Here is a 16,702-nt window from a genome sequence, read left to right as displayed (position 1 = left end):
TATTACCTTTCATTTTTTTGTCATTTCCACCCTTATTTTCATCTTTTAGTGTGTGAAATGTTATTTTCATTCATTTTTCAAGGGCACTTAGCACATAATGTGCTTAACTTTCATTATTATTGTGCAAAAATGTCTTTACCTTTTCGTCTTCAGGCATTTTCACCCTTATTTTCACCTTTTTATTATGCCAAATGTCCTTTTCGTTCATTTTTATTAACTAAAAGTGATGAAATGATGCATATACCCTTCTATTTAAATAAAACAAAAAGAAAATAAAAGAACTAATTGTGATCATAGTTCCAAAATTTTTTAAAATGTGCAAACGAGTCTTAAAAAATTATTAAAGGGTAATTAGCAAAAAATGTGTCTACATTTCCTTATTATTGTGAAAAATGTTCATATCTTTCATTTAGTTTTTTTTTCTTTTTTTTGGATATTTTCACCCTTAATTGCATTTGATTGCGCAAACCATCCTTTATCAATTTTCATCTAATTTCTCAATAAAAAGCTGAGATATATCGAATATGCCCTTATATTTAAATAAAATAACGAAAATAAAGAATTAATTTCGAATTAATTTCAACCATAGTCCCTAGTTGTTTTAAAAGTGCAAACATGTCCAAAATATATTATTAAAAATTAGAAATTAAATTTCTTTTTTAAAAAAAAAAAGTGCAAACAAGTCTCAAATAAATTATTTAAAAAAATATTTTTCTATATTTTTCTCTCTTTTAAAATTTTTTTTAAATAGGTGGGTATATTCATCAGTTCATAGTATTTTATTGAGAAATTAAATGAAAATAGATAGAAATGATGGTTTGCGCAATTAAAGTTGTAATTAAGGGTGAAAATGCCAAAAAAGAAAGCCAGAGATGCTTTTCACAACAATAGTGAAATGTATGGATATTATATTCCAATTGTCATTTTACTAATTTATTTGGATTTTGTTTGCACTTTAAAAAATAAAAAAAATTAGACTATGGCTGCAATTAGTTATATCTTTTTCATTTTGTTTTATATCAATAAAAATGTTTATTCGTCATTTCACAATTTTTAATTGAGAAAACAAATAAGACATTTTCCACAATGAAACGTGAAAGTTAAAAAAATATGAAAAGTCATGACGTTTTCCATAATAATAGTGAAAGATAAGGGCATTATGTACTAATTATCCTTTTCTTAATTAAAAAATGTGAAATAACGAATATATTTTTCTATTTAAATAAAAACAAAAAGAAAAAGAAAGAATTAATTTCAATCATAGTCCCAAATATTTTTAAAAAGTGCAAATGACTCCCAAACAAATTAGTAAAAAGGTAACTAGCACAAAATGTATTTACATTTCGCTATTATTGTGAAAAAGTCAATAGCTTTCATTTTTTTTTTTTTTTGACATTTTCACTCTTAATTACACTTTGATTGTGCCAACTATCATTTTTATCAATTTTCATCAAATTTCTCAATAAAAAGCTATGAAATGACGAATATACATTTATACGTTAAGCTATGAAAGAACTTGGCATAGCTTGACATTTGGAGTAGTGCATCGGCGAACGGGATGCTGATGTTGAGCTTTTTGAAGATTTCAAGGAACTTTTTATATTGTTGCTCGATCATGTGCTTCCTCAATCTTTGGAGAAATGGAAAGGGTGGCTCATAGGGGTTAACTGGAATGGTGGCCTTATCCCTTAACGTCTTTGAACTCTTATTTGGTGTGGATTCACGTGTCTACTCGTCTTGCTGTACAATCTCTTCTTCTGTAGAGGGTTGCATCCCACTTCGAGTTATGAACGCTTGAACATGCTCCATGGGATTTACCTCAGTATTGCTTGGTAAAGTATCTGGTACCCTTTTCGTCATAGCGAGTGTCATCTGTCCCATCCGTGTCTCCAAGTTCTTAATTGCGGCACCCTGAGTTTGGAAAGTTGTTTCAGTCTTAACTAGTGATTTATCTCCATGTATGTCTCTATCTTTTCCATGAATTTTGCAAATATCTCTTCCAACTGAAATGTCTTCTCCTACTGAAATTGTCTGGGATTTATTCTGATTTTGGGTACCACCCCACGAGAGATTTGGACGTTCTTTCCAACTAGGATTGTAAGTGTCTCAATTTTGATAGTTCTGTTGATGTTGACCCCATTACGTGCACTCTATTTATTCCATTCCCTGTGATAGAATTGGGCATTCCGTTGTACTATAATTCGCTCCACATTCTTTACAATTTGGTTTCCATGCATATGTTGCATTAATTGATTGTGATATGCTTTTCACCTTGTAAAATAGTGAGTCAATCTTTGCTGATAAAGCTGAATATGCATCCACTTCATACACTCCCAGTGTCATTTTTTTGTACAACTCGTTCTAATGTTCACATAGCAGATTTAGTAGCTATAGTCTCAAATAACTTATGTGCCTCATCAATGGTTTTAGTAGATAGTGACCTGTTAGATGAAGAGTCAACTATGCTTTTGAAATTGGGAAGTAGTCCCGCATATAAGTACTAGGCCTGGAGTCCCTTGCTGATCCCGTGATGTGGACACTTCCGCTGTATGAAGACGGATATGTCATGCTTGAGCTTTGCAATCTTGATGGACGGGAAGAACTTGGCACAGAATTTTTGTGCTAAATCATTCTATGTAGTAATGTTGGCGATCGATTGGGAGTCGAGCCATTCAATTGCCTTATCCTACAGTGTAGTGGAAACATCTCAATCTAAGATATCTTGATACTTGAAGTGTTGGTACATCTCTAAGAACCGAGAGACTTGCACAAGTGTCCATTCTGAAACAATTGTATCACATTTGTTTTCAATTGGAAGTTGGGTTGTCCAAACGAAACGATGAGTAGATTATACTGGATTGGCTTTGGATTATCTGAGGGGTCAGGAAATCTCCCATAAGCATATTACCTTCGTCCATCACCCCTTCTTTATTGGCTTGGAAGCCATGATTGTTCTGCACATTAGACATTGGTTCCTGTTATTGTTGATATGCCTTTCTGTTCTCTCGTTGCAATTGATGAAAGGTTCGCTCAATTTTCAAATCTACTGGAATTAATTCTCCTCCAGTCAATCTTGACATGCAACTCTGCGAGAAAACTAGTAGTAGCACTCAGATTCAAACGAATTGAATAATTAAAGAAATAAAATAAAATAACCTTAAAAATGGAAAAAAAAATTAAAAATTAAAGTTCGAATTAGTATCTAGAAAAAAATTAAATCAAATTAATGGTCAATCCCTGGCAACAGACCCAAAAACTTGTTTATGAAATATTTCTTTCGTTTTGTACCCACGTGTACGGTTCGCAACAAGTAATAAAGTGGAAATTGAGTCCGAATATCGTCCCACAAAGATTGATTTAGTTCAATGTTATTTATTCAAACCTTAACCAAAACTAAATTATCCCAATTGAAATTGTGATCTAATTGTGCTCTAACCTAACTAAATATGCAAACAATGAACAAAATATAAATTGATATTTAAATGAACTAAATGCTATTTAATGTTGAGAACGCACGCACTATGATCACGAATCTCCAAGTAATGTTCGATTTAACCCTAATTTCACAAATTGACAACACGTTGAAATTATGAAGAATCAATGCCCCTAAATTATCAAACAGTCTCTCTCGAGCAAAGTTGAACATACTCTTATATACCACCCACCTATATGTATATGACGGGTACAAATATACAAGAATGCATGTAGTTTTGTGAGCACTTAAAGGTTCACGAATAGTATAACAGTATATTTCTATCCTCTATCAGACTCTGCAATGATTTATGCCTTGTAGAACCTATTCTCCTTCTCTCAAATGCAAGAAATAAGTCACCAAACTCAGACAATTATGGGCCCTTAATAGCGGAAGAAATTAAATGCATATAAACCATTCAAAATAATCAAACGTGTTTTAATGTCAAAAATATAAAACCAGGAATTAAGAATCACATTACAAGCTTCATCGATCTTTTAGTACATAAAAATCTAACTTAGCATGATGAGAAGAAGAAAACAAACTAAATAATAAAGAAAAGATATCATCACTTTAAATCTTGAATTGAATCCTTGCGTCTTGATATCAATCTTCACGTTCTTGTCTTGTTATCCTCTCTAAAAACCCTTATGAATGTGTTATAAATCGTGGTATGTGGTTAGGGACGACCCTAGGGTTGTTAAATACCTCTAAAAATTTGTTTCCATAAGAATTTCAGTCAGAATAGGAAATCAGAAATTTTTCGCCGTGATTGGCAAGGGCGATAGTCGCCCTGGCCAAGGATTTCTTCTCGGTAATTATTTTTTTGCTTTGGGCAGTCACCCACTCAAAATAATTGGGCTGTCGCTCAGTTATAAAAAAATTCTCGAATGTTGCATTTTAGCCCCTGAAGTCGATTCTTGATTCTTTCAAGTCCTTTCTCTTGCATTTTCAACCTTTTGACTTTTAATTGCATCCAATTGAACTAGCAACATCTTTAGTCTTCATTTTGTGGTCCAAATCAACTATTGAATTGTTACAATTTAGTCCTCGTACTTTGAATTTCCTTCCTTTTTTTTTTTTTATCCTTTTTAGTTTCTTTTTTCTTGAATTCCATCACATTCATCTATAAAATTAAGCCACAATTTAAACACTTTGATCAATAATTAGTCATGTTTTGTGGCCAAATAAGTGTATAAAAATGCACTTATCGGTCGATGTTCAGACTGTGTACTTATATGACAATGAAGTTAAATGGACTTATCATAATACTTCTCAAGGTTAGCGGAAAGCCTTTGCTGTTTTGGCCGAACTGAAAGGTCGATGTTCAGCCTATGTACTTATATGACAATGAAGTTAAATGGAATTATCATAGTCCTCATTTATTCTTTAAAGTTACTCTGGTAGATCTCTAATGTTTTTCTTACCCTTTCTAATTATGTCTGAAGTTAACTTTATATAAGGTATCAAAAATGCATAATAATCGATGCAATTTTGATCAAACCTTGCAGCAAATTGCGGTAAATGCACAGCGGATAGCAATTTCCAGCAAGTTGGTCGAATGATTAGAAAATTCTCGTGAGCTGACTTTGAAGATGACAAGAAGCTGTAATATATGCAGTTGATGATGAAGTCAACGAAGATGATGCAGCGCGCTGGCTTAGCAGTTTCCTAAGAATTAAAGAACACAATTGGCTAAAATATATTCCTTTTTTTGTTAATAATCAATTGATTGTCATAAGTTGACTATGTATCAATCATTTGACCCCCATGCCCCCAATCCCCCCCCCCCCAGAAGGGGAAAAAATTACAGTCAACCATAAGTAATTAGCAACCAGCCAAATGTGTGGTGTCTTGTTAATTTTTCACCGATACCAGTAAAAAATAGTTTCTTAACTTTCATTTGCACTAACTAAACTAAGGACAAATGTGAATCATCAATATCATATTTAATCGGACAATGAAATGTTATAAATTAAAGTATTACTCAGTAAACATAAAAGTAAAAAATGAAGATTTAAATAGTTTATATCTGAATATCCATCAACCGTACATGGGCCAAAATTTAGTATATTAAGAGGAAACAAAATCATATCTTAGATTTCCCATTTCGTAGAATTTGTACATAGTTGCTAACATTTACTACTTATAACACGTAGATCTGAAAATTTCAAATAACGGATAAATTGACTATTCGACTAAATTATGTATTTTTGAACTCAAGAATATTGCACGATACATAACAGCTGGTAGGGCAAGACACTCCCACATATAAACCCTATATATAGTGAGAGAGGAAGGGAGAGAATGGAAAGAGATAGCGAGAGAGAGAGAGAGAGAGAGAGAGAGAGAGAGAGATGAAATTTCAGGACAATCAACATTTCAGCCACCAACACATCCTGAATGCCCTCGAACTAGATACAGGCAAGAAAATTGATTGCAATGCCTGTGAAAACCCTATAACCGAGCCATTTCATGGCTGCTATTCATGCAATTACTATATTCACGATCAATGCCTTAATATTCCTCGCTCTCTTCAACACGCTTCTCATCCCGCTCACCCTTTGACCCTCCTGCCAAAACCTACCTATTCGAATAAATCATTTTCGTGCAATGCGTGTGGATCTCAAGGCAATGCCTTCAGTTTCAGCTGTCCACACTGTGAATTTGATCTCCATATTCACTGTGCCAAATTGCCTGGGAAAATGCTTATTGACAAGCACCCGCATGAACTCAATCTCTTATTTGTTTCCCCTTACGAAGATCAGAATGTTGCCTTCGAGTGTGATGAGTGTCATGGTATTGCAAACAGAGATAATTGGGTGTATTATTGCGCTCGTTGTGATTTTGGGATGCACTCGAATTGCACGACTGGTAACGTGACTGGAAAAGAAGCAGCGAATAGTTCACAAAGCGGTCATGAACATTTGATGGACTCAGTCACTCGCCAAGTTGAGGACATTCAGGCGTTCAATGAAGCTCAAGAAACGTTAGCGGCGGCTAGGCTTGAAGCTAAGATTAATGCTCGGGGTAGGAAGGCTATCCTCGACATGATCGATGACTCTGGACCTCGCCGAGATTATTATTACTATTGATGTGCTTTTCTTGGCTTAAAATCATGATGATAATTATAAAAGTGTGAACTTGACCGTCTGCAAATGTTTCTCTTCACTGTTGCTGAAAAATAAATGCCTCTTAGGAAATGAGAGTTTATATCTATTTTCCACGTGTTTTGTCAACTTTTGGTTTTTTTTATCTTTTTGTAAGTGTAAGTGGTCCCGATGCGGCCTAGTTTGAATATATGTTTGCCTTTGCACCATTTCTACTTATTTTCTTATGAGCAGCAACTTTTGGAATTGTCAAAAGTAGCACGTCGCTAAAGATTGTGTAGAAGTTAAATTATGTATGTTTATGTAAATGCATAAAATAATATTGTTATATTGATAAATAAAAGAAAACGTGGACTTCGGATTAATCGATATTGAATTCCTTGTAAGGAACTTTGTGAGAATATGGTTCTCTTAACTCCATTAGATTTAAGTGATATTTGTGTCATTCACATGGATTGTACTTGTCTAGTTTTATTGTGGACCATTGGATGGGATTGACGGCTAGGATTTATTCTATGTGAGATATTTTTTGTTGCTTTAGCTTGTGTGAGAAGCTTTGACTATTTTCCACCAAATAGGGCTTTTTCACGTTTTTGGAAAGACAAGTCTTTCTCTCTTTCAATTCGGCCCTCTCTCTTCTCCTCAAGACTTCTCTCTCCATTTTGCACCTTACTGTGAGTTTTCTTGAGAGTGCCTTCTTGTGAGCTCCTTCTTGAGTGTCCCTTGTGATAACTTAGGCCTAAAATAGTGGCTAAGTATAGGTGATGTTTCTCAAAGCTTGGTAGAAGAGAGGGGTGCGGTGGTGGCGGTTTCAAAGGAGGTTCTTTGCCGGTTTTCTAACTCTCTCTTTGGAAGGTGATTTGCATGACATGGGAGCTGTTCCTAAGCCTGAAAATCAGCCATAAACAAGAGAAGTTGTTGTCCAGATTTTCGGCCATTAATGGGTTGTATTTTCGGTTTATGTTTCTTGCATTTTTTGCATTAGAATCTTTGATTAAATGATGATTATTGTTGATTGAACTCCGAGATCCCAACAAACTTTCAAAGAACCAGAATACTAATAACAAGATGTTTTAGAAGATGTATGCTTGTGTATAAATCTATATAATGTAATCCTTTTGAGCCCCGTTTTTCTAAAATTCATTTTTATCCACATATTCTTCAATAAAATAATTATACACGTAAATCGATTTTTTTTGTTTTTTTTTTTTAACCACGCACTCTCCAAAAACATCGCTATTTCAAAATACATCTTTCCCAAAATTGGGCTAGCTCAAACAAAAAATGTCTTAAAAGGTGTGAGCTTCTATATAATCTATTTAGCACATGTATGACTCATGTTTATAAATTATTTATAAATACTTGAGTTTATTTTCATATACATATTTCGAGGACCTATAGTTACCGATTCTTGTTCAATCCCATTCCGATAATCTGAAAGAGTAAATACATTCAAATCGTAAAATAGAGAATTCAATACTCTAGAAACAACAATTTTAAAAAGATTATTTTTATTTTTTCAGTTTTATTTCTACTCCTTATTCGTTTATTTTCTGATTTTGTATAAAAAAAAATGGCAATATCTGATAATCTACTCCCAAATTCGACCGTAGAAAAATTTGTGAAATTTATAGGACAATTTTAAAAGTTGACAACACAAATGCTGTTTTTATCAAACAATATTAAGTTCTACAAAAATTTTCAAAGAAAATGCTTGTTCATACAAAGAGGATAAAAGAAGCATTTTGAAAATGGTTGTGGTTGACGCATGAAACATTCTAATTCTTATGTAAATATTATGTTCTCAGCGGACTAGACAACACATTATAAATTATGTACTATAATGCGAAATTTGCAAAGAAATTGGGGTAATTTTTGGACATCAAATATAAAATCGAAGATGGCATTACAAAGAAATTTATTTTCTATCGATTTTTGGACTACAAAAAGGTTTACATCAAGACTCTTATATTCCAGGTTTAGGAATTTCAAGTGATTCTTATCTATATCTATGTCGAAGGAATGTCTCTCAGTGAATCATTCCCAAGTTACTTAACTTTTTAAAAATTGTCGACATCATGAAAGGACTTCAAGAATTACCTTAAACATAAGCACAAGGAAATGAAGCATGAAGATAATATTGTTATATTGATAAATAAAAGACAATATGGACTTTAGATTAATCATTGTACAAGTAAACATTTGATTTTAACAAAAAGGAGAAAAAAAGAAAGAAATTAAATATTTTGCTCTGAAGAGGTGAGGCAATGCTTCATTATAGCTATATTTTTGCTGATATATGATGCAGGGGAAGATGCTATGAAGATATGAAGCAATGCTTCGAATTTGCCGATTGTTATAATGTGAACCAGATCTGAAAACACTTTGTTAAAAGTGGAACAACTCCATACCACTTGTTATGAAACAGGAAGGCGAATATGACACAATATGGAGTATATGATCGCATATGGAAAACAAGATTAAACGCAAAAAAATAGATTGGCAGTAGAGTTTAGTATTTTATTCAACAACCAACGAAGAAAATAATATTGTTACAACAATCTCAACGATTCCTAAATTGAATAAAAGTCTACTATTTATAAGGGACGTGTCAAAACCCTAGAAGTAATCTAAAATATGGAAACTAGGTCAACATACCTGCGAAACCGATGAAAAGAGAAAATTCGGAACAATGCTTTCGCTCAAGTGGTGTCTAGTGCTAGGTAAGTGATCAACCTGTCACGAACCAGAGCTCGATGACAGTAGGGTGACAGCACCCTACTCTAAAAGTTCATCTACTGCTCAAGCAGGCAGTTAGCAGAAATGTGGCTACTTTTCTTCCCGATTCATAAACAACTAAACTCTTCAACACAAATCAAACTTCTCCAATCATACAAAAATACTTTTCCTCTTCCACAATGTCCAACACGATGCATGAACCCAAGCATTGGGTTCCAAAAATTGAGAAAAAATTTAAAATTACCAAACAAGGCACACCTTGTAGCAGAATCAACTTTCAATGCTTTTATCGAAGGTCCCTTACTAGTCTCAATACCTTCAAAAACCCTAAAAGCATTCGCAACCAAATTAGCATCCCCGCACATATCTCCAATGGGTCTATCCCTAGCAGTTGAATACGATGGAATCGAGGACATGGTGGCAAAATGGAATTAACCATATTTTTAAACTCGATCGAGTAGTATTCTTCAATATGGACCCAGAGTCAAATCCCAAAGGTACAGTACCAAACTAAATATCCACCATAGTACTAAACTTGACTTTTCTTCATCGATTCTACTTGACTGTGCAAGATGGATAATTGAGACATTTTCCGCCCCTCCAATATAACATGGACATCCATCTAGACTCTCAAGACTATACCTCTTCCAAAGAACAAGTACCATTTCAAATTAATTGTACTCAACGAAAGAAGATTCTTTTTCAAATCTGAAATATGTCGAATGTGATCAAGTATTCTACATGTTCCATGCGATTTTCCAAAGATGCGCCTTTTGCCGTGCAATGAGAATACAACCTCTACTTTAGATATAATATACTTGTGAGACTTTTAGTCATGTACAATTGCTCCAACTTCAACCACAACGTAGGTGTTGTTTTCTTTTATAAAATGTCCTGAAGAATATTGTTAGACGGGTGAAGATGATTCTGTGAAAGTGCCTTTCGATCCCTCCATTGTTTCTTCTCTATTTCCAAGTTGTGGGCATTTTGTCAAAACTCAACAATGCATCATCCAAATCCATTGGCACCAATACAGCTCGCATCTTAATTCCCCATACTAAAAATCTTGTATTGCGATCCAAAATAGAATTTTTATACTTCATGGTTGCCATCAATAACAAAAACCTCAAACAAAATTATAACCTGGCTGTAATATCACTTGTTATAATTTCGACAAGATCTGAAAACACTTTGTTGAAAGTTGAACACCTCTGATATCACTTGTTATGAAACGAGGAGGCGACTATGACAAAATATGAAGTATATGATCCCACACAGAAACTAAGATTAAAAGCAATAAATAGATTGGCAAAGGAACCGAGTATTTTACTCAACTACCAAAGGAAAAAATAATATTGTCACAACAATCTCAGTAATTCTTAAACCGAATAAAGAGTCTACTATCTACAAGGGACATGTCAAAAGCTAGAGGTAACTAAAAGATGGAAACTAGGTCAAAATACATGTGAAACTAACAAAAAGAAAAATCTCGATCGAGCGGTGGCTAGAGCCAACCGAACGATCGTCCTATAGCTTGAGCAAGAGATCGGTGACAGATGGGTGATAGCTTTATGTTCCAAAAGTTTGCCTACTGCTTGAACGGCCAGCTAACGACAGGCTAGTGAAAATACGATGAGTTTTCTTCCTTGTTCATAACTTTGATCTCTTCAAAACCACTTCAACTAGAGCTACAATACCCACTAGAATTTGGGTCAACCTACAACGCTAATATTTGAAGATGAGCTAGAGCTCTGAAGAGGTAAAGTGATGCTTCATTTTTACTGAGGCGGTAGGATGAGTTGTAATGGTATCTTTAGCTCAAAGGACATTGTTGGAAGTTGCGCGCCAATGATTTGTTGGCTTGCATATTTTCAAGAAACAGCAGTTGTGTCGGTTTATATTCTAATGTACACATCTTATGTAGCATTAAATGAGCAATGATGGGTAGTCTCTATGAATTTTCAAACTGACGCCTAACTATATGAGTGAAGGAAACGTTTTGATGCAGGTCGTGCAAAACTAAATCGTTTAAACTCAACGCCTCATATTATCTTAGTAAAAGAATGTTCCAGATGAGGTGGATTAAGATCTAACAGTTGAGGCTGATTCACATTGCCTATAAAATGAGCTATTTACATATTTTTACTCCTTTTACCTTTGTAAAAGCTTAAACTCTCTGCAACTTGTGTTTTCCTGCAACCAACTGCTTCTTCAGCAACTTGTGTTTGACTTACTGCACCTTAGTCCTCTAGGTAATTTCTCTCTCTTAGAACCATTTACATCGTTTTCTTTTGTACTTCAATGGCTTCTAGTTCCGAGTTTAGATTCTATTTGGGAAATAGGAGGGTAGATCTGTAATATATAGTAGTCAAAGCAAGTGTATCTAATTTCACCCGAATTGAAGACTTAGTTGGGGCTATCAAAACTGGTCAAAGAGCTTGCGCTATGTGTGTGAGGGTCCAGTGGACTTCGAGGCAGGGTAAAGTGCTACCAAGATTGTTTTAATGATGACCCAAGTTGACTAAGACAGAATCAAGGATAAGTATTGCAATCCCAACACTATAGAGTTCTTAGTACCGAAAACGTATGAACGGGTTTGCTAACAGAGGGGGGATTGTGTGACAGTTGGTGAATATTTTTTGAAAGAGAGTATGTGTCTACCTTTTTTCCATTCTTTAGGGTAATGCTGAAGCTCTAAGCAAATAGTTATAACTAAATCTACCATAGAATCTGAGCTTATAGTTTTAGATAAATGTGGTGAAGAGGTTGAATGATTGCACAACTTCTTAAAGGATATTCTAAGATGGTCAAAACCCTGTGCCAGCAATTTACATATATTGTGACAGTCAATCAACAATTGGAAGAGTACAGGCTAACATGTGCAATGGTAAGCCTAAACATATACGTCGTAGACACGATAACATAAGACAACTATTCTCAACTGGAGTTCTCACTATTGATATGTAAGGTTAAAAGATAGCATTGCGGATCCGCTAGCCAAAGTGTCAAAAAGAGAGTTAGTTGGAAAATTATCGAAAGAATATGACTTAAGCCCTTGAACGGATAAGTTATTGCAAAGGAAACCTAACCTAGTTGATTTGAGATCCAAAGATCTAAATTCAAAGGGACAACATAATTATAAAGACTTAATTAAATCATCATGGGGATGTTACCTCATGTCCATTCCGATGATGTAACAGTGATGTCCGTAAGGATGAAAGGTAAGCAATAGGCTTTTAATAATTCTTATGCGTCGAAGTTCGAGTCGAGCAAGGCGGGTTATTATAATAAAAAAATCACCTATATGAGAGAGAAATGAGTCGCTTCTAAGAAAATTTCTTAGGGTTCAATTCTTAGGGACTCTCACGTATGTTTATGGCCAAAACAAACATAATAATGAGAATAGAATTGTGTTAGAAAGAATCCTATGTGGAGTATATTATTGTTTACACAAATGGTAGAACAGTTCAAAGACAACATGTCTACTGGTCAACTAGTAAAGTAATATACTTTCACAAGGGAAGATTCAAAGAGTAATACCTACCCATCATATGCAGGTTTCAACCATTAAAATTTATCACCAAGTCTTTGTTACATGGTCTTATGTCTCTCCCATTTTTCATTCATGTGGGGGATTGTTGAAAAAAAAGGGTTGAATGGCTAACTTTGGCACAAAATTTGAGTGGGACCCGATTGACTATTTTCAAAGTTCAAGATTGATTTGAGTTCTCCTACGTGAGAACATCGAAATCATGTATTTACTTGCCAAAAATGATGGTCGGATAAATAAGAAATTGACGTTCAAAGTGTGCCAATTAAAAAGAGTTTATAATGTTGGAGGGAAACCATTTAAGGTTATCCCACATAGGAAAATTATGAAAATAAATACTACTTTAAATAGAATTGCACTTTGAAATGGTGTGATCACGTGTATCATAGAGTCTCTCTCTACGTGCAAATCAAACTGAAATAAGCTTCGAACGTAAAAATTGGCCATTTAGAAAAGCCTACGTTTTGCTATTTTTTTTCCTACTGATCGTTTGAATTCCAAAACTGCTGAAATTCCAATATTCATTGCCATTATATATAAGTTAATGGCATTCATGGCGTTGAGCCATATATATTCAACCCGATTTCTACTATTCCACCCAAGAAGAAAAAGAAGAGAAAAATCAATACAGCATATAGTTTTCTACATAATTTATAGAACATGATTTCTGCATATTTCGAACTGTATAATGCATAGTCACACAGTTGGTGATATTGTTCAGACACAAATTCTGTTCGACAAAATAGTATTTGAGGTGCTCAAATTATATAGTTCCTCCATTGTATCTTAGAAGACAGACGTCCAAATTAAACCTCGAGCACCTACAGTGAGGAGGTGAATTTGTTTTAAGAAAACTGTGTCACATAAGCCTCGGTTAATTTTTTTTTTTTTAATTTAGGCTAATTAGTTTACTTGTTTTGTTTTATTGGAATTAGTCTGCTATATTTTGGTTAAGTAGATTAATTTGTTCAGTTTATTGCAATTTAATCTTCTATATTATGGATAGTATCCAAGTTCATTGCATATATAATATACGAAAAATTGGTATGTGCAAACTTGGCATCTAAATTGCATATACGGTAAGCTGCTGCATAAACAGTAAACTGGAAATACAGTATGGACAAATCCGGTATGTTGCATATACTGTATGTGTTAATTCGGTATTTATCTACACCTATTTAATCCAACAATTTAACATTTTGATTTTTCTTGTCCTCTATGATGATTGTTCAAAGAGTAATAATGTATGGTTGATGTAAAGCTCAAAATATTATTTTTCCTGTGATACTTGATGGATTTGGAAGAATGAAATTCTCTATGATTGCAAAAAAAATTTATATAGTGAAAATTTTTGACGAACTATAAGATTTTTTTTCTTTACTATTTTTTTATATAGTGAAAAAATAATTATTTTGTTTTAATTTTTGATCCATTACACTAGTTAAATCAGTTGAATTAAAATCTGTTGATCCGATGATTTGGCCAGACCATTGCGGGCGGCTCTAAGCTTTTTTGCTGTAATTATTACAACTTTTGGCTTGGTCTTGTGTACTGAGTCGTGATTTGAATTCTTCATTCAAAAATAGTTTAACTAATGATTTGGATGTTCCTCACTCACAAGAAGGCGCTAGTCTCAATAACTATAATTCAAAGTTGAATAATGATATATAAGGCCCGTTTGATTCTCATTTTTTATCAAAATACATTTTTCTCTTTTCTTTTTAACCATATATTCTTCATTAAAATAATATTATACGTAAATAAAAAAATTTTCTTATTTTTCATCTATACAATCTCCATCAATCTACTATTATAAAATTTATTTTTCCATAAAAATGGGTGTCAAACAACTTTATAGTTTCAATAGTATTATAATACCAATTTAACTGATATTATATGACAAATAATGAAATTAAATAGACTTATCACACTTTTCCGTTATTCTTCTAAGTTACTTTAGTAGATCTATAATGAGTTTTTTACCCTTTCTAATTCAATCCCGCTACTCATACAAAATTCCTTGACAGAATGAGCTGGAAATTAAAAAAAATGTTGGAAGGCAACTTAGCCCAATTTTCATCCCCATTCTCGATTTCCCCAACCTAGCAATCCCTTAATAGAGGCAAAAAAGACGGAAAGAAGGCGATCTACTCAGCTATCTCTCCATTCTGTCTTCATCCATCTCCCCCGACCTCAACATAGAAATTAACACCTCCGAGGAAACCCAAGGCGTTTGGTCAGTATTTTGTCAAGGCGGTTGGTCGTTGTTTTCATCGTTCGAATCCACACAACCATCGTTTTCTTTGGTGAATCTACTGCTAAAATTAGGTGAGCTTGATACTTGATTTACATGGGTATCTCGAAGACGTTGATTTCGGGCCAAATTTGTGTAATTATGAAGCTATTTATTTATATGAATTTGGTTGATGATTATATTTGCCTCTTCTTAAGAACCCATAAAATATTTCACAATTAGGGTTCTCTAATTCATGTAGATGGTCATCATGGGGCAAAAAATTTATGCAGGAGAGTTGAGTCGCTTTGCCTCGGCATTTTTACGCCATGTGCAATGAATTTAGCACCTACTAAATATATTCAATCCTCTCTTTTAGTTTTCTTCATTTTTGCATGAAAGAGAGAAATTGGATTGGGGATTCCAATGATGGCATGAAATCTTTGAGACCTCAATAAATTATCATCTTTTGTAAATTGAAATGCATTTTAATGGATTATTATTTTATTTGTTAATTTCTTTCATATTAGTGTATCGTCCCTTTTGCTTTCTTTGATCAATTCCATTCGGAAATAAATTTACTTTTAAGAGAGATGCAATGTAATTGTTGTTACCAACATCAACCAAAGAATCACCAAAACTAAAATTTGGAGCAAAATTTTTTGCAAAGCAGATTCAGAACCGAAACAATATTGTCAAGAATCTAATTACAAAACAAGTGATTGGTTGATTGCAATATTAACTAAAACCCTTCTAGTATTAGGAAATGCCATTTGTTGAATTGTTGTACCGTGTGTGATATGGAGTTTTTTGCAGCTTATAATGGCAGGACAGAATGATGGAGTCTACCGTGGTTGTAGACGAAGCGGTCACTTTTTTTACGGATTGTCAAAATAAGGTCCCTTGCTCGTGGTGTAAAGCTGCATATGTGAAGTGTTTTGTAGTGGTAAAGAACAAATTTAAATTGTTCAAGTGTTGTAGCCAAAAATGCGGATTTTGGGAGTGGGTCGAAAAGGGTAAAACGTTCGGCGAATCAAGTTCTGTTGACATCTCCTCTATTAATCATTTGGCAATTAATCATTTGGCAATTGGATTAGACAATAATGTCGCTTGCATGTTTGAAACGATGTGTCGACTAGCTCACGAGGAAGATGTGGAGATAACCATGAGAATACACAAAGGAAATGCAAATGCAGAATGTGATAAGAAAGGAAAGGGCCTTGCATGATATGTAGTTGTTCGTCTATAAATTTCTTATGACTTTTTCAGTTATTTAAATGTTGTTGTGCAATGTTGATGAACTTAGGCCTATCATGGACAATGTAATCAAATGTGGCAATATAAAGTTATTCAGTTTTTGCCAATTTTTCTCTCCTGTTTAGTATCAAATGTGGCAACATCTTTTTCTAGAGTCAGAATCTTGGATTTTAAACATTTGACTACAGATTTTAACATATACAATTTAACATATAATCCAGAGATAGTAGGTAAGTCAAAATCTTGGATCAATCTTGTGCTTTCTAAACATTTGACAACATATTTTAAATCAGCCAGTTGATTTTTATTGGCTTCATCCTGTAAGCATCACTTGGCTGTTG

The 16,702-nt window shown here is 33.8% G+C and overlaps 1 protein-coding gene across 1 annotated transcript; it reads left to right on the top strand.

The window, feature by feature from the left end:
• The first annotated feature begins 5,802 nt into the window (after positions 1-5,802).
• Positions 5,803-6,772, top strand: LOC111383705. Its single transcript, XM_023007839.1, has one exon. It carries the CDS (start codon positions 5,830-5,832, stop codon positions 6,565-6,567), a length of 738 nt encoding a protein of 245 aa, XP_022863607.1. The 5' UTR covers positions 5,803-5,829; the 3' UTR covers positions 6,568-6,772.
• Positions 6,773-16,702: the final 9,930 nt, after the last annotated feature.

Source organism: Olea europaea, unplaced genomic scaffold, assembly GCF_002742605.1.
Source record: "Olea europaea var. sylvestris unplaced genomic scaffold, O_europaea_v1 scaffold274, whole genome shotgun sequence".
Taxonomy (NCBI): domain Eukaryota; kingdom Viridiplantae; phylum Streptophyta; class Magnoliopsida; order Lamiales; family Oleaceae; genus Olea; species Olea europaea.
This window is presented reverse-complemented; position numbering and strand designations above follow the sequence as displayed.